Here is a 19,401-nt window from a genome sequence, read left to right as displayed (position 1 = left end):
CCTTGATTCCTATTTTTTCTGTCTGATCTATAAGTTTGGAAACCCTTTATCTGGTCATCACTGCCAGTCTCTTGGGAATACCATGTTTCACTTATATTTAATATATCTATTTTTTTCAATTTGGGTTAGTTCTTTTAGGAACTCTATTTTCCTTTTAGAGAGAGAGAGAGAGAGAGAGAGAGAGAGTAATTGATTTGAAGTTTTCTGGCAGAGAGAGAGAGAGAGAGAGAGAGAGAGAGAGAGAGAGAGAGAGAGAGTAATTGATTTGAAGTTTTCTGGCAGAGAGAGAGAGTAATTGATTTGAAGTTTTCTGGCATCGAGAGAGAGAGAGAGAGAGAGAGAGAGAGAGAGAGAGAGAGAGAGAGAATGATTGATTTGAAGTTTTCTGGCAGAGAGAGAGATAGAGAGAGAATAATGCTAGATATACGAAGTCATATCTACAATTAAACATATGCCCAAACAAATTATGTACAGTATATAAATCTGTTTACTTAATTCATTTAATTCATTTAAGTAAGTGAGAGAGAGAGAGAGAGAGAGAGAGAGAGAGAGAGAGAGAGAGAGAGAGAGAGAGAGAGAGATAACACATCACACACCTAAGCCTAAGAAATCCCATACAGACATTGAGTCAACCTATGATATCCATCGTATTATAGATAAGATAACAACCAGGTATATTCCACAAACAGGGAAATACCATTAGACAGGAGCAGAAATTCTACGTAGAAGAACAGCAATTCAATTGGTCTCTAAATCCCGTTCGCTTGTTGTAATCTTCCACTACCTCAAAGAGTTTCGGCTTCTTATCACTCAGTGCTGGTTTAAACTGTGCGGTTGCCAGGTGGTTACTTATAGTAGTGAGTTTCTGTGGAAATATTAATATTTCCCAAGTTGTAAACAGTGTAATCGTTGCTTCTTGTGTGCACACTATCTTCTCTGACTTAGTTTGGCCGCTGAAGAATAGTGATTAACGATGTGAAGTGATATTTAACAAAAGTTTATAAGCATTTGTGATTTAAGTTCATGAAAATAAAAAAACTTTGGGAAGAATCTGTTTAAACAAAGGCTAATGTTATGCCAAGATCAAAAACTGTTCGTGAATTGTAGGCTTATCGTTTAACGTGGAATGTGGGAAACATCGTTTGAATTAATCCTACCGGTTGCAAAGTTGCATGCAAATTGCAGCGTCTTATAACGTTAAATCTAAGTGAAGTATAGTGGGGTTGCTCTCTCTCTCTCTCTCTCTCTCTCTCTCTCTCTCTCTCTCTCTCTCTCTCTCTCTCTCTCTCTCTCTCTCTTCATGGGATGGCATTTTCTATAATTTTCATCAGAAGGCGGAAGTGTATACATAATGTATATGTGAAGCCTTACTTTTTTAGAATTCTATCATTGCCATACGAACGTAGAGCATAGTTTTTTTTTATGTTCGTGACGTAATTTTGACAAATTTGACATATACTCGACTGCTTGCTTGTTTGTTTTAAGAAATGCTTGCTTGTTTTAGGGACTGCTTGCTTGTTTGTTTTAAGGACTACTTGTTTGTTTTAAGGAGTACTTGCTTGTTTTAAGGAAAGCTTGTTTGTTTTAGGGACTGCTTGCTAGTTTGTTTTAGGGACTGCTTGTTTGTTTTAAGGTCTGCTTGCTTGTTTGTTTTAAGGAATGCATGTTTGTTTTAAGGACTGCTTGTTTGTTTTAAGGAATGCTCTCTTGTTTTATTTAAGGAATGCTCTCTTGTTTTATTTAAGGAATGCTTGTTTGTTTTAGGGACTGCTTGCTTGTTTGTTTTAAGGACTGCTTGCTTGTTTGTTTTAAGGACTGCTTGTTTGTTTTTTGGACCACTTGCTTGTTTGTTTTAAGGACTACTTTTTTGTTTTAAGGACTGCTTGCTTGTTTGTATTAAGGACTGCTTGTTTGTTTTATGGAATGCTTGTTTGTTTTATGGAATGCTTGTTTGTTTGTTTTAAGGACTGCTTGCTTGTTTTAGGGATTGCTTGCTTGTTTGTTTTAAGGATTGCTTGTTTGTTTCAAGGATTGCTTGTTTGTTTGTTTTAAGGCTACTTGCTTGTTTTAGGGACTGCTTGCTTGTTTTAGGACTGCTTGCTTGTTTTAGGGACTGCTTGCTTGCTTGCTTGCTTGTTTTAGGGACTGCTTGTTTGTTTTAAGGAATGCTTGCTTGTTTTAGGGAATGCTTGCTTGTTTGTTTTAAGGACTGCTTGTTTGTTTTAAGGACTGCTTGTTTGTATTAAGGGATGCTTGCTTGTTTTAGGGACTGTTTGCTTGTTTGTTTTAAGGACTGCTTGCTTGTTTGTTTTAAGGACTGCTTGCTTGTTTGTTTTAAGTACTGCTTGTTTGTTTTAAGGACTGCTTGCTTGTTTTAGGGACTGCTTGCTTGTTTGTTTTAAGGACCTGTTTCTTGTTCGTGTTAAGGACTGTTTGCTTGTTTGTTTTAAGGACTACTTTTTTGTTTTAAGGACTGCTTGCTTGTTTGTTTTAAGGACTGCTTGCTTGTTTGTTTTAAGGACTGTTTGCTTGTTTGTTTTAAGGACTGTTTGCTTGTTTGTTTTAAGGACTACTTGTTTGTTTTAAGGAATGCTTGTTTGTTTTAAGGAATACTTGTTTTAAGGAATGCTTGTTTGTTTTAGGGACTACTTGCTTGTTTTAAGGCCTACTTGCTTGTTTGTTTTAAGGACTACTTGCTTGTTTGTTTTAAGGACTGCTTGCTTGTTTGTTTCAAGGACTGTCTACTTGGCTTGTTTTAAGGAATGCTTGCTTGCTTACTGAAGGACTACTTGCTTGCTTGCTTAAGGAATGCTTGTTTTAAGGAATGCTTGTTTTAAGGACTACTTGCTTGCTTGCATAAGGACTACTGGCTTGCTTGCTTAAGGACTACTGGCTTGCTTGCTTAAGGACTGCTTGCTTGCTTGTTTTAAGGACTACTTGCTTGTTTTAAAGAATGGTTGCTTGCTTGTTTTAAGGACTGCTTGTTTGGCTTGTTTTAAGAACTGCTTGCTTGGCTTGTTTTAAGGACTACCTACTTGCTTGCTTGCTTACGGACTGCGTGCTTGCTTGTTTTAAGGCCTGCTTGCTTGCTTGCTTGATGACTGTTTGCTTTAAGGACTGATTGCTTGTTTGTTTTGGGGACTTCTTGCTTGTTTGTTTTGGGGACTTCTTGCTTGCTTGTTTTACGGACTGCTTGATTGCTTGTTTTACGGACTGCTTGTTTTAAGGACTGCTTGCTTGGCAGGTTTTAAGGACTACTTGTTTGCTTGCTTGCTTAAGGACTGCTTGTTTGTCTGTTTTAAGGACTGCTTGCTTGGCTTGTGTCAAGGACTGCTTGTTTGCTTGCTTTTCACTTTAAGAACTGCTTGCTTTCATGCTTTCTTGCATTAAGGACTGTTTGCTTTCTTGCATTAAGGACTGCTTGCTTTAAGGACTGCTTGCTTGCTTGTTTTATGGACTACTTTTGCTTGCTTGTTTAAGGACTGCTTGCTTGCTTGCTTTAAGGACTACTTTCTTTGTTGCTTTCTTGCCTTAAGAAGTGCTTTCTTGCTTGCTTACTTTAAGGACTGTTTTTTTTTTCTTTGTACTGCCACGCAGGAGAACCTTATTCAATACAGGACCTACAAAATTAGTTTGTCATACATTCTTAGGTAGTTTGCGTATCACACTTAGAAGTTTGTGTTGATTGTCAAATCAGTGTTATCGAAGTACCATTAATAATTACGGTCTTTACTGGAAAACTGGTTTATCGCGTTTTAGAAAACTACATGGATGCATCTCCGTTTAGCCTTTCATCTCTTACCCTGACCCACGCACGGTTCAGTTACTGACCTTAGAAGCTATAAATAGCAATAGCTTAGGCTTGGTCAGTGAGTTCATTCTGTTATTCCTAAAGAAGACAAAAGGACTTTTTGACATCTTCCTAGCATAACCTGATTGCCTTTGCCAACTTGGTTGCGTAGGTTGTGTTTTGAAAGGCGTGTATTTGTTTGTATGTCTGTGTTTGTGATTCTCATAACTCAAAACTATATTACCGAATCGCATGAAATTTTGTAAGTTCGTTGACCATGACTCAAGGACAATTTGAGTAGATTTTGGGAATGATTGGACCAGGGAATGATTGGACCAAAGGTCAAGGCTAAGGTCATGAAAATATAGAAAAGGTCTTTTTGCTTTTATCGAGGTAAATTTCTATCAGATTTGCATGAAACTAGCACTAAAATGTGCTCAAATCAATTCTCTAATCTTATGATATACAGCATGATATAGGCGAAGGTATGCGCTCGGCAGAGTGCCCGTTCTAGTTCTGATTGTTATTACCAAATAATTGTTAGTTGTTGCTATTATTTCAGCTAATCTAAACCCCGGGTTGGAAAAGCAGGGTGATATGAAGCCAATTATTATTATCATTTTTACTAACGAAGCTAAACTCCTAGTTGGAAAAGTAGGATGTTATAATGCCCAAGGCTCCAACAGGGAAAATTAGCCGTGTGAGTTGAAGAAATACGGAAATAAATGTAATATATTAGTAACTGATAAAGAATATAAATAATAAGTAATAACGAATATAAAATTTTATGAAAAGTAACTGTTTGAGTAGATTTCATATACAAACTATGAAGAGAGACTTGGATTGGGTTAACCAACCATTTCAGTTGGATATTAATAACAGATTCTTGAAGATACTACAAATCTAATGGCGCCATATTTTATGCGGAAAACTGATGCGAACTTTATTTATCTAGAGCTAAAATAACTTTGTTTATTCTTTGAAAGTCTTTGATTATTAATTTTGAAACTCTTTGATTATTAACTTTCCAATGGTCCCCAAAACGGAGAACTTTTGGTCCAAGGAAGGCTGTATTTTGAGGTGTACGGGTGAAGTAAGACATTTAGAAATGAATGATCATGCTGGCATATGGGTAATCACTATTCGAGGTATAGCTGGTTGGTAGTATTTCCAAGCCAAGAGGTTTGAATAGCAACTTAAACCATAGATCCTTAGTGTAGATCACGGAATGTTACCGATTTTTTACTTAATCAAGATTAGTCATACATGATATATTAAATCCAGGACTGTAGTTTGAACCATGTTTTTTTTGCAAATCGATATAGTTTGTTGCTAGTTATTTACGATAATTTTACGATATATTGGGCTTAAAACTATCTTCAATTTCTTGATTCTATCTGGGTCTGTGATTGATATGATTTTGTCCTTTTTTACAGTAGCTTTAAAAGTTAAAGGTCTTGAAAAAATGTCTGCACCACGATTGACAAAAGAACTTGACAGTTTGGGGAACGAGTGAGATAAGTTTTAAGATATTCCACAACAGTTCCAAGAGAGAGGACTATTTTTAATGAGAAAAGAGATTTTTGGAAAGTAACTCCCTCAGGGCCAGGGCATATTGGTAAACTGCTCTCTGATAATAAGTTTGAATTACTCACTGAAAAATGTTTAGATTTGAAAGTATCAAGATGTAAAACAGAAAAGTGTACAAAAAGAATCACTGACGGAAAATTCAACCGAATTTCGTCGAACAGACGGTTGATAATTCACCAAAAAAAACGATAGTAAAGAAGTAACAAGTCCATGAAATATGGCCAACGTTATCTTATAGGATTAAACTCCAGTGCAGGTGGAAGTCTAAGACATAGGCTTCGAATATCAAGTAGTCTACAAAATGCCAAATCAGGTGAGTTGATTTTGCTATCATTTAGTAAATGTGTTTGTTGGATTGCGAAGTTAGGACTTTGTTTAAAATTGTGGATCAGGTAAGCATTTGGTTCACTTTTGATAGGACCTTGAGCTGCTCCCGGCCGATCATCAATCAGTAAGCAGAGCTATGTTTCACATTTATTGATCAAATTGTATACTTTTCCTTAAATATTATGTGAGTGCTTTATGCTTACATTGCTGTGGCCTTATTCAGCGAGTAGTTATCACCACTGTTCAAATTGTTGTTGATATAGAATACGAAATTCACGTTCTCTTTTTATTGTAATGCAATGTCCAATTCATAAGTCTAGATAGACAAAGTAAACACCCTTTCACTCTCCTACACTGAACAGATTACTGATAGCACAAGCATACCTATAGACCGAGAGCACACACAATCTGTATGGACTCTCTCCCTTCATTGTACTGTATTGTACAGTCCTGGATCTACATCCTTAAACTTGTTACCTCTAACACTTCCTACCTATAATCAATAGTTTAATTATATTTAGCTTAGCATTATGTAAGTAAAGCTGAAATTAATCGACTAATTATATTAGAAAAGGACTTTCAAAACTTCTTGGAGGAAAAATTAAAAATTCTTGGGTAATAAATTTAATTCTTATTTGCAGTTAACGAACACTATTGTGATTTATAAGTAATATAATTTTGCCCCATGTGCATATACTGTATTTCAGGGAGCTGTCGTTTCATAATAACTTGCATATGAGAAAAAAAAATAAGTCCCAACACGGAATACAATGTCCATGCCAATCTGCCTTTACGTACAGTTGGACACAGGAATTCCTGGCATACCTCGCTTCAAAGAAGTGCTCCCTGTCACACAATTACTTTGCAGCGAGTAACCAGACAGACAGTGTAGATGGCAGAGGTGATGCTCAAGGCTAAACGTAAGAAGTCATGTGACAGGGTGCGTATCCTCAGAGCAAGTTGTCCCAGGAGTTAGTGTCCAACTGTACAGTATTTATTAAGGAAAGCTGTACGGATTCTGTTTTATGAGCAATAAAAGTAAATTAGGATGCAATGAATTTAGGAAACCAGAGAGGTCAGCTTATATGATTTGTTATAATAGAAATTAGAGATTAATAGGAAAATTCGATTGTTTATAGAGAATAAGAAGCATTTATGTGAAAGATCAAATTAAGGGTGGTTGTGGTGGCCTATTGATAACGTCTCTTGACTGTTCAAGTCCCTCACAAACTTTGCTCCTTTAGTTGATGCAACCTCACCATCTTGTGAGCTTAAGGATGGGCTCTTTGGGGTATCCTATAGGCCTACCTGCTAAGTCATCAGCAGAAACTGCTTGGTCGTAGCTTGGGTGGAGAGCGGTCTTGAGCGCTTATCATATGTATATATGGGTAGGCCAGTCTCTAGGACATTGTCCTGCTTGCTAGGGTAATGTCACTATTCATTGCCTCTGCCATTCATGAGTGGCCTTTAAAAACCTTTAAATATAATTATACTTTTTCCAGTGAGGAAAACCTGCAGAGGTTGGTATAAAAAACAATAATCAAAAGAGAAAATATGGTAATTTTAGACAGTTACCCTGTGTGAGTGAGATTTTCTAATGATTTTTGAAGTATTAAATTTTTAACTCTTCCTCAGCCAGTGAAAATAACCACAAGAATTGAAAGGAAAGAGAAAATGTAGTTAATCTAGACAGAATTACCCTCTGTGAGCGATTTTTGATGATTTATGAGGTATTAAGTTTCTAACTATTCCGCAACCGATGAAAATAACCACAATAATTAAAAGAAAAGAGAAAACATAGTAAAATAAGACGGAATTATCAGTATAAGTGAGATGTTTAATTTTTGAGGTATTAAGAATCCAACTCTTCCTCAGCCGGGGAAAATTCTGAAGTTTTTCGGCAACCTGGTCATTATTCTGCTCTTTGCTGCAAATGTGGTGGCTGCGTGGAAGGACTTGAGTACCCCTTATTGGCTCTTCAATTTCGTAATGCTTGGTGAGTCTCTTTGTACGTTTTAGAAATAATTTTACCTTTTATATGTCAATAGCTCTGTGATTTAAATTTAGGTCTAGATTAAATTGATGATTTTAATGTAATTTTTTTTAGCTTCATTAATGATTGTTTTTACTACTTAGAGCTAGTGATGAATTTCAAAAGAAATTATACATCGACTTAATATAAATTTTTCAAAAGAACTCTTACAACCACCTATAAGAAATTTATGAAGAATCTTACTTACACAAATTGGAAAATTTTGAAAAGACTTTTGGATCTTTAACTGTCCGTAAAACTTTTATTTCTAATCCCTAAAGAAGAACTTAGCAAGAAAAGAATGAGATTTAGGTTAGTTTTCTAGACCATTTGATTCTTCCAGACCAGAGAAATTAGTTTTGTAAGCTCCTAATGCTCCCAAACTAGAGAAATAAGTTAGTTTTGTATGCTCTCAATACTCCCAGACCAGAGAAATAAATTAGTTTTGTAGGCCCTTAGTGCTCCCACATCAGAGAAATGAGTTAGTTTTGTATGCTATCAATACTCCCAGACCAGAGAAATAAATTAGTTTTGTAGGCCCTTAGTGCTCCCACATCAGAGAAATAAGTTAGTTTTGTAGACCCTTAGTGCTCCCACAACAGAGAAATGAGTTAGTTTTGTAGGCCCTTAGTGCTCCCACAACAGAGAAATTAGTTAGTTTTGTATGCTATCAATACTCCCAGACCAGAGAAATAAATTAGTTTTGTAGGCCCTTAGTGCTCCCACATCAGAGAAATAAGTTAGTTTTGTAGACCCTTAGTGCTCCCACAACAGAGAAATGAGTTAGTTTTGTATGCTATCAATACTCCCAGACCAGAGAAATAAATTAGTTTTGTAGGCCCTTAGTGCTCCCACATCAGAGAAATAAGTTAGTTTTGTAGACCCTTAGTGCTCCCACAACAGAGAAATGAGTTAGTTTTGTAGGCCAGTAATGCTCCCAGACCAGAGAAATAAGTTAGTTTTGTAGGCCCTTAGTGCTCCCACAACAGAGAAATTAGTTAGTTTTGTATGCTATCAATACTCCCAGACCAGAGAAATAAATTAGTTTTGTAGGCCCTTAGTGCTCCCACATCAGAGAAATAAGTTAGTTTTGTAGGCCCTTAGTGCTCCCACAACAGAGAAATGAGTTAGTTTTGTATGCTATCAATACTCCCAGACCAGAGAAATAAATTAGTTTTGTAGGCCCTTAGTGCTCCCACATCAGAGAAATAAGTTAGTTTTGTAGACCCTTAGTGCTCCCACAACAGAGAAATGAGTTAGTTTTGTAGGCCAGTAATGCTCCCAGACCAGAGAAATAAGTTAGTTTTGTAGGCCCTTAGTGCTCCCACAACAGAGAAATTAGTTAGTTTTGTATGCTATCAATACTCCCAGACCAGAGAAATAAATTAGTTTTGTAGGCCCTTAGTGCTCCCACATCAGAGAAATAAGTTAGTTTTGTAGGCCCTTAGTGCTCCCACATCAGAGAAATTAGTTAGTTTTGTATGCTATCAATACTCCCAGACCAGAGAAATAAATTAGTTTTGTAGGCCCTTAGTGCTCCCACAACAGAGAAATTAGTTAGTTTTGTATGCTATCAATACTCCCAGACCAGAGAAATAAGTTAGTTTTGTAGGCCCTTAGTGCTCCCACATCAGAGAAATAAGTTAGTTTTGTAGACCCTTAGTGCTCCCACAACAGAGAAATGAGTTAGTTTTGTAGGCCAGTAATGCTCCCAGACCAGAGAAATAAGTTAGTTTTGTAAGCCCTTAGTGCTCCCACAACAGAGAAATTAGTTAGTTTTGTATGCTATCAATACTCCCAGACCAGAGAAATAAATTAGTTTTGTAGGCCCTTAGTGCTCCCACAACAGAGAAATTAGTTAGTTTTGTATGCTATCAATACTCCCAGACCAGAGAAATAAGTTAGTTTTGTAGGCCCTTAGTGCTCCCACATCAGAGAAATAAGTTAGTTTTGTAGACCCTTAGTGCTCCCACAACAGAGAAATGAGTTAGTTTTGTAGGCCAGTAATGCTCCCAGACCAGAGAAATAAGTTAGTTTTGTAGGCCCTTAGTGCTCCCACAACAGAGAAATTAGTTAGTTTTGTATGCTATCAATACTCCCAGACCAGAGAAATAAATTAGTTTTGTAGGCCCTTAGTGCTCCCACATCAGAGAAATAAGTTAGTTTTGTAGGCCCTTAGTGCTCCCACATCAGAGAAATTAGTTAGTTTTGTATGCTATCAATACTCCCAGACCAGAGAAATAAATTAGTTTTGTAGGCCCTTAGTGCTCCCACAACAGAGAAATTAGTTAGTTTTGTATGCTATCAATACTCCCAGACCAGAGAAATAAGTTAGTTTTGTAGGCCCTTAGTGCTCCCACATCAGAGAAATAAGTTAGTTTTGTAGACCCTTAGTGCTCCCACAACAGAGAAATGAGTTAGTTTTGTAGGCCAGTAATGCTCCCAGACCAGAGAAATAAGTTAGTTTTGTAGGCCCTTAGTGCTCCCACATCAGAGAAATAAGTTAGTTTTGTAGGCCCTTAGTGCTCCCACATCAGAGAAATAAGTTAGTTTTGTAGGCCCTTAGTGCTCCCACATCAGAGAAATAAGTTAGTTTTGTAGACCCTTAGTGCTCCCACAACAGAGAAATGAGTTAGTTTTGTAGGCCAGTAATGCTCCCAGACCAGAGAAATAAGTTAGTTTTGTAGGCCCTTAGTGCTCCCACAACAGAGAAATTAGTTAGTTTTGTATGCTATCAATACTCCCAGACCAGAGAAATAAATTAGTTTTGTAGGCCCTTAGTGCTCCCACAACAGAGAAATTAGTTAGTTTTGTATGCTATCAATACTCCCAGACCAGAGAAATAAGTTAGTTTTGTAGGCCCTTAGTGCTCCCACATCAGAGAAATAAGTTAGTTTTGTAGACCCTTAGTGCTCCCACAACAGAGAAATGAGTTAGTTTTGTAGGCCAGTAATGCTCCCAGACCAGAGAAATAAGTTAGTTTTGTAGGCCCTTAGTGCTCCCACAACAGAGAAATTAGTTAGTTTTGTATGCTATCAATACTCCCAGACCAGAGAAATAAATTAGTTTTGTAGGCCCTTAGTGCTCCCACAACAGAGAAATTAGTTAGTTTTGTATGCTATCAATACTCCCAGACCAGAGAAATAAGTTAGTTTTGTAGGCCCTTAGTGCTCCCACATCAGAGAAATAAGTTAGTTTTGTAGACCCATAGTGCTCCCACAACAGAGAAATGAGTTAGTTTTGTAGGCCAGTAATGCTCCCAGACCAGAGAAATAAGTTAGTTTTGTAGGCCCTTAGTGCTCCCACAACAGAGAAATTAGTTAGTTTTGTATGCTATCAATACTCCCAGACCAGAGAAATAAATTAGTTTTGTAGGCCCTTAGTGCTCCCACATCAGAGAAATAAGTTAGTTTTGTAGACCCTTAGTGCTCCCACATCAGAGAAATAAATTAGTTTTGTAGGCCCTTAGTGCTCCCACATCAGAGAAATAAGTTAGTTTTGTAGGCCAGAAATGCTCCCAGACCAGAGAAATAAGTTAGTTTTGTAGGCCCTTAGTGCTCCCACATCAGAGAAATAAGTTAGTTTTGTAGACCCTTAGTGCTCCCACATCAGAGAAATAAATTAGTTTTGTAGGCCCTTAGTGCTCCCACAACAGAGAAATGAGTTAGTTTTGTAGGCCAGAAATACTCCCAGACCAGAGGAATAAGTTAGTTTTGTAGGCCCTTAGTGCTCCCACATCAGAGAAATAAGTTAGTTTTGTAGACCCTTAGTGCTCCCACAACAGAGAAATGAGTTAGTTTTGTAGGCCAGTAATGCTCCCAGACCAGAGAAATAAGTTAGTTTTGTAGGCCCTTAGTGCTCCCACAACAGAGAAATTAGTTAGTTTTGTATGCTATCAATACTCCCAGACCAGAGAAATAAATTAGTTTTGTAGGCCCTTAGTGCTCCCACATCAGAGAAATAAGTTAGTTTTGTAGACCCTTAGTGCTCCCACATCAGAGAAATAAATTAGTTTTGTAGGCCCTTAGTGCTCCCACAACAGAGAAATGAGTTAGTTTTGTAGGCCAGAAATGCTCCCAGACCAGAGAAATAAGTTAGTTTTGTAGGCCCTTAGTGCTCCCACATCAGAGAAATTAGTTAGTTTTGTATGCTATCAATACTCCCAGACCAGAGAAATGAATTAGTTTTGTAGGCCCTTAGTGCTCATACATCAGAGAAATGTTAGTTTTGTACACCCTTAGTGCTCCCACATCAGAGAAATAAGTTAGTTTTGTAGGCCCTTAGTGCTCCCACATCAGAGAAATAAGTTAGTTTTGTAGGCCCTTAGTGCTCCCACATCAGAGAAATAAGTTAGTTTTGTAGGCCCTTAGTGCTCCCACAACAGAGAAATGAGTTAGTTTTGTAGGCCCTTAGTGCTCCCAGACCAGAGAAATAAGTTAGTTTTGTAGGCCCTTAGTTCTCCCAGACCAGAGAGATAATTTAGTTTTGTAAGCCCTTAATGCTCCCAGACAAGAGAAATAAGTGTTTTGTTGGCCCTTGATGCTCCCAGACAGAGAACAAAAAATAGTTTTGTAGGTCCTCAATACTCCCAGAGCAGAGAAATAGTTTTATAGGCCCTTAATGCTCTCAGACCAGAAAAATAATTTATTTTTACACGCCCTTAATGCACCCAGGCCAGAGAAATAAGTAAGTTTTGTAGACCCTTAATGCTCCCAGAACAGAGAAATTATTTAGTTTTGTAGGCCGATAATGCTACCAGAACAGAGAAACAAGTTAGGTTTGTAGGCTCACAATGCTCCCAGACCAAAGAAATAAGTTGGTTTAGTAGGCCTTTAATGCTCTGAGACCAGAGAAATAAGTTAGTTTTGTAGGCCCTTAATGCTCTGAGAACAGAGAAATAACTTAGTTTTGTAGGCCCAAAATTCTCCCATACCAGAGAAATAAGTTAGTTTTGTAAGACCTTAATGCTCCCAGACCAGATAAATAAGGTTTTTTAAGGGCCTGAATGCTCCCAGAACAGAAAAACAAATTAGTTTTGTAAGCCCTCAATTCTCCCAGAGCAGAGAAATAAGTTAGTGTTTTAGGCCTTTAATGCTCCCAGACCAGATAAATAAGTGTTTTGTAGGCCCTTAATGCTCCCAGAACAGAGAAATAACTTAGTTTTGTAGCCCCACAATGCTCCTAGACCAGAGAAATAAGTTAGTTTTGTAGGCCCTTAATGCTCCCAGACCAGAGAAATAAGTTAGTTTTGTAGGCCCTTAATGCTCCCAGACCAGAGAAATTCGTTAGTTTTGTAGGCCCTTAATGCTCCTAAACTAGATAAATAAGATTTTTTGTAGGCCCTTAATGCTCCCAGAACAGAGAAATAACTTAGTTTTGTAGGCCCACAATGCTCCCAGACCAGAGAAATAAGTTAGTGTTGTAAGCCCTTAATGCTCCTAAACTAGATAAATAAGATTTTTTTGTAGGCCCTTAATGCTCCCAGAACAGAAAAACAAATTAGTTTTGTAAGCCCTTAATGCTCCCAGACCAGAGAAATAATTGTTTTGTAGGCCCTGAATGCTTCCAGTCAGAGAAACAAATTAGTTTTGTAAGCCCTCAATACTCTCAGAGCAGAGAAATAAATTACCTTTAAAGACCCTTAATGCTCCCAGACCAGAGAAAAAAAGTGTTTTGTGAGCTCTTAATGCTCCCAGACCAGATGAATAAGTGTTTTGTAGGCCCTGAATTCTTCCAGTTAGAGAAACAAATTAGTTTTGTAAGCCCTCAATACTCCCAAAGCAGGGAAATAAGTTAGCTTTATAGGCCCTTAATGCTCCCAGACCAGAGAAATAAGTTAATTTTGTGGACCCTTAGTGCTCCCAGACCAGAGAAATAAGTTATTTTCTTTTAGGCCCTCAATGCTCCCAGACCAGAGAAATAAGTTAGCTTTGTAGACAATTAATGCTCTCAGACCAGAGAAATAAGCTAGTTTTGTAGGCCCTTAATGCTCCCAGACCAGAGAAACAAATTAGTTTTGTAAGCCCTCAGTACTCCCAGAGCAGAGAAATAAGTGTTTTGTAGGCCCTTCATGCTCCCAGACCAGAGAAATAAGTTAGCTTTGTAGACCCATAATGCTCCCAGACCAGAGAAATAAGTTAGCGTTGTAGACCCATAATGCTCCCAGACCAGAGAAATAAGTTAGCTTTGTAGACCCATAATGCTCCCAGACCAGAGAAATAAGTTAGCTTTGTAAACCCATAATGCTCCCAGACCAGAGAAATAAGTTAGTTCTGTAGGCCCTTAAAGTTTCCAAACCAGAGAAATAAGTTCGTTTTGTAGGCCCTTAATGCTCCCAGACTAGAGAAATAAGTAGTTTTGTATGCCCTTAATGTTTCCTGATCAGATAAATAAGTTGGTTTTGTAGGCCCTGAAACCTTCCAAATCAGAGAAGTTAGTTTTGTAGGCCCTTAATGCTTCCAAACCAGAGAAATGAGGTAGTTTTGCAGGCCTTAGTGCTCACTGACCAGAGAAATTTTAGTTTTGTAGGACCTTAATGCTCCCAGACCAGAGAAGTAAGTTTGTTTTGTTGGCCCTTAATGCGCCAAGACCAGAAAAATAAGTTAGTTTTGTAGACTCTTAATGTTTCCAGAATAGAGAAATAAATTTGTTTTACAGGCTTCTTAATGCTCCCAGACCAGAGAAATATGTTAGTTTTGTAGGCCCTTAATGCTCACAGACCAGAGAAATGTTAGTTTTGTAGGCCCTTAATGCTCCTAGACCAGAGAAATAAGTTAGTTTTGTAGGCCCTTAGTGCTCACAGACCAGAGAAATAAGTTAGTTTGGTAGGCGCTTCAAGATTCCAAACCAGAGAAATAAGTTTTGTAGGCCCTTAATGCTCCCAGACCAGAGAAATGTTAGTTTTGTAGGCTCATGATGCTCCTAGAGCAATAAGTTAGTTTTGTAGGCCCTTAATGCCCCCAGATCAGATAAAGAAGTTAATTTTGTAGGCCCTTAATGCTCCTAGACCAGAGAAATAAGTTAGGTTTGTAAGCCATTGAAGCTTCCAAACCAGAGAAATGTTAAGGCCCGGTCACACCGCCCGAACGTTGCTGGAGCGTTCCTTGAACGGTAGGGAGGTGGACCAAATCCTCGAAAATTTAATTTAAAGTTTTTACGTTCTGTCTTTATTAGGCTGCTGAACGTAGCAAATCCTTGCATATTTCCTGAGTTTTCTTACACCTCTATTATGGAAGTTGCTAATTTATGCAATAAGGGTATTGGTGTACAGGATGTCGAAAAGCGTAGCGGATAATAACAAAGTAGGGTAAAAATTACGGTTGCTGTATCTTAATTAAAACTACGGGCTTTTTTTAAGTTTATTAAAAAAAAGCGACAAACTTTTCGACATCCTGTATACCAATACCCTTATTGCATAAATTAGCAACTTCCATAATAGAGGTGTAAGAAAACTCAGGAAATATGCGAGGATTTGCTACGTTCAGCAGCCTAATATAGACCGAACGTAAAACAACTATATTAAATTTTCGCGGGTTTGGTCCACCTCCCTACCTTTCAAGGAACGCTCCAGCAACGTTCGGGCGGTGTGACCGGGCCTTTAGGTTTGTAGGCTTTTGATTCTCCTAAAGCAATAAGTTAGTTTTGTAGGCCCATAATGCACCCAGATCAAATAAATAAGTTAGTTTTGTAGACCCTTATGTTCCCATTCTAGAGAAATACAGTCGTACCAGAAGATAATTGCTTTGAATAGTAATTTGCTAAATCTCCCCACAGGCATCACCTTTTACTTGTTGAACTCCATGGCATGCTGTTTTGAGGACGATTTCGACTCGAGCGATTTCCTGGGATCGTACCCTGTCATAGGCTACACTCCAGAGTGCGCACCCAGTGACATCAGAAGGCCACTTTTAAGCCAGTATAATACTTTGGCTGGAAATCCTGGCACACGCCAAGGGACCTCTGGTCTGCTCGGAGCTACTGGTTATCCGTCAAATGTCTCCATATCCTCTGACGCCTCCTGTGTGTATGTAAGAAACCTCGACGAAGCAGTTGAAGCTACGAGCGAACAGGGGCTTCTTCCGAAAATAGAAGAGAGTCCGATTAAAAAGGGGACTTAGTCATTTTGATTCTTGTCTTTTTTCGTATAATAGTCAAGCTTTTCAAATCATCGTTAATTGAAAGGTCTGATTATACCAAAAGAGCTTGATATATTTGTTTTGTTTCCATAGATACTATATTAAAGAAGTCACACAATCCGAAGATGGCGTATTTATGGCTGTTAACGCATTATCAATTGCATTGTTATGGTAATTGGTAGATTCTCTCTCTCTCTCTCTCTCTCCTCTCTCTCTCTCTCTCTCTCTCTCTCTCTCTCTCTCTCTCTCTCTCTCTCTCTCTCTCTCTCTCTGACGAAAAACTGTAAATAAGATATTTTGACCTAAAATGTTAAAATTATCAGATCCCCTGTTCACATAAAGTGTCAAGCCACACATTTCAATATTAAGACAAATTTGATACTAATTACTTGCTGCAGGGCTTCGAAGTTCTAAATATATAGACTGCAATGCTTTAAACTGTAGTTATATTGTGCACAATGCATTAAACTGTTATGTTGTGCACAGTGCATTAAACAGTTATGTTGTGCACAGTGCATTAAACAGTTATGTTGTGCACAGTGCATTAAACAGTTATGTTGTGCACAGTGCATTAAACTGTTATGTTATGCACAGTGCATTAAACTGTTATATTATGCACAGTGCATTAAACTGTTATATTATGCACAATGTATTAAATTCTTCATATATAATGAACAATGCAGTATACTGTATAGTGAAATTGTGTACAATGCAGTATACGTTATAGTTATGCCCTGCACTTACGATGCAGTATACTGTATAGCTAGATAATGTACAATGCAGTATACTGTATAGTTATATCTTGTACATTACAGTATACTCTATAGTTATGCCATGGACAATACATCATACCGCATTTATATTATGTATAATAGTTTACACTATAAATTTTGTAAGCTATTTTACCATGCATAAATATCCTGTGATACATTTGTGTTATATACAATACCTGTATCGTGTATAACACATTATATGAATTGTGTATTTTGTACCCATAGCAATCTCATGCAGAAAAAAATACAATACTTTGGCTAAAACACAATAAATCAGAAAAATTACAATACTTTGTCTAAAATACAATAAATATGAAAAAATTACAATACTTTGTGTAAGATTCAATAAATCAGAAAAAATACAATGCTTTGTCTAAAATACAATAAATCAGAAAAAAAATTACAATACTTTGTCTAAAATACAATAAATCATAGGCCTATATCATCTTTCTCTGAAAAATCTCAGGTTTGATTTTGTATCAAGTTTTATCCCTTTGAAGGTGGTGACACCATAACCTTTCTCTTAGATGCTAGCCTTCAAGTCCCTTTCTTGACCCTAGCAGATGCTATTATCAATCTGTAACCCCTATTTAAACTCTTATTAGAATGAATGGCCACCCAGACCCCAGCTCCCGGCCAAGCGAGACCAAAGTGTCTTTAAATATTCTCATATTTACTTCTTGGATCCAAACTTCAGTTTTCCAGTGTGCTTTAGGCCTATAGCTTCTACTTCATCGGCCCCCTCTGTAGGGCTATGCCTAGGCACGAAGAGAGAATAACACCTACATCAGTTAAAGCTCCATAAATGGAAGAAAACAAAAATTGATAACAAAGTGACCGTTTCCTATAAGGCCCTGTACATCTACCATTATTATCATTATTATTATTATTATTATTATTATTACTACCTCCGCCAAGGAGGTCATGGGTTGGCTTATTTATTTGTCTCTCTCTGTGGACAGGATTACGTCAAAACTACTTTACGGATTTTGACGGTATTTTCACCACAGATAGATCTTGGGTCATGGACGACCCCGTTCGTTAGTTAGTTTTTAAATGCCTTGCTTTAAAAGTTTTTTCTAAGAGCCCCGCCCCGATACAAGGTCCGGGCAATCTGCGCATGCACGCACGCACGCTTTAAGAGCAAAACAGGGCTTGCGTTGGCAGTCCGCTGTGGGGATAAACACAGGTTAAATGGGGAAAGTGACTTATTACAAAGAGAAGTTAAGAAGAGATATGGGCTATTGAATTTAGGAATACATTTGAACTCCCGATCGACTCGGCTGTTCTTGAACGGAACACGATCTGAATGTGACAAGGAGTATGGACGACCCTAATACATTTTGGAGATGATATGGTTCCGGGTTCTTGAATCGGATTTGTATTTCTCGCCATTTTAAAGCTAACGACAAAACAACCTGACTGAATTTGACATTTCCACCACAGGTAGATCTTAGGTCAGAATTATTATTATCATTGTTATTATTATCTGCTAAGCTACAACCCTAGTTGGAAAAGCAGCATGCTATAAGCCCAAGGGCTCTAACAAGGAAAAATAGCCCAGTGAGAAAAGTGAATAGAGAAATAAACTAAGAGAAATAACACAAGTAGATCTTCCGTATATAAAGAGCACTTTATGTCAACCTGTTCAATGTTGCATATTCGTTGCAAGTTCGAACTTTTCGAGCTATAACGACTTGAGACTAGAGTAGGTAATTACCTAGTAACTAGTTTAAATGGCATTTATCGATAGTTGTGTTGTCTTAAAGGTTTGGTCGGATTTACTGAAATATTTCGTTAGTAATAAAAGAAGTCAAAACGTTTATCATCATCATCATCTACACCTATTGACGCATAAGGGCCTCTGTTAGATTTCGCCAACCGTCGCTATCTTTAGCTTTTAGATCCATAGTTTTCCATTCATCGTCTTCTACTTCACACTTCATAGTCATCAGCCATATAGGCCTGGGCCTTTCAACACCTCTAGTGCCTTGTGGAGCCTAGTTGAAAGTTTGGTGAACTAATCTCTCTTGGGGGGAGTGAAGAGCATGCCCAAACCATCTCCATCTACCCCTCACCATGATCTCATCCACATATGGCCCTTAAGTAATCTAAGTTTTATTTCTAATCCTGTCCTGCCATTTAAATCCCAATATTTTTGAGGGCTTTGTTCTTAAATCTACAAAATCTGTTGGACATTGTTTCATTGTCATACCAAGACCCGTTACCATACACTAACTCATATCTCACTAAACTGATATATAGTATGATTTTTATATGTAATTTCCAGCAATTTGATTTCCAAATTTTACTTAACCTAGCCAATGTCTGATTTGCTTTTTAAATCTTTCATTAAACTTCAATACTAAAGATCCTGTACTAAGAGACCATAGTTCCTGAATATTTGAATGATTCCACCTCATTAATCCTTTCACCTACCGATGATATTTCATCTTCCATTGCATATTCCGTTCTCATCATCTCTGCCTTTCTTTTATTTATCTTGAGCCCAACGTCATGTGATATTTCAGGCATTCTGGTAACCAAGCTTTGTAAGTCATGGGGGGGGGGGGGTTCTGCTAATAGGGACTGAGTCATCAGACCAATCCAGTCCAATCCTTCTCCACCATCCCCAAATGTTCTCTGCATTACAAAATCCTCGATGGGGGATAAACAACATAAGGGACAACACAATCCCCTGGAGTACTCCACTGTTCACTGGAAATTCATTTGATAGGAATCCACTAACATCAA

General features: G+C 37.7%; 1 protein-coding gene across 4 annotated transcripts; it reads left to right on the top strand.

The window, feature by feature from the left end:
- The first annotated feature begins 731 nt into the window (after nt 1-731).
- On the top strand, nt 732-17,630 carry LOC137625337 (uncharacterized). Of its 4 annotated transcripts, none has more exons than XM_068356190.1 (4): nt 732-857; nt 5,227-5,693; nt 7,583-7,703; nt 15,513-17,630. In XM_068356190.1, exons 2-4 carry the CDS (start codon nt 5,682-5,684, stop codon nt 15,854-15,856), a joined length of 477 nt encoding a protein of 158 aa, XP_068212291.1. In that variant the 5' UTR covers nt 732-857; nt 5,227-5,681; the 3' UTR covers nt 15,857-17,630. The 4 variants fall into 4 exon arrangements, with proteins under 4 accessions (XP_068212291.1, XP_068212282.1, XP_068212309.1 ...); XM_068356181.1 differs by lacking the exon at nt 732-857 and adding an exon at nt 896-975; XM_068356208.1 differs by lacking the exon at nt 732-857 and adding an exon at nt 914-975 and having other exon boundaries at nt 5,230-5,693.
- Nucleotides 17,631-19,401: the final 1,771 nt, after the last annotated feature.

Source organism: Palaemon carinicauda, chromosome 2 (assembly GCF_036898095.1).
Source record: "Palaemon carinicauda isolate YSFRI2023 chromosome 2, ASM3689809v2, whole genome shotgun sequence".
Classification (NCBI taxonomy): Eukaryota; Metazoa; Arthropoda; class Malacostraca; order Decapoda; family Palaemonidae; genus Palaemon; species Palaemon carinicauda.
This window is presented reverse-complemented; position numbering and strand designations above follow the sequence as displayed.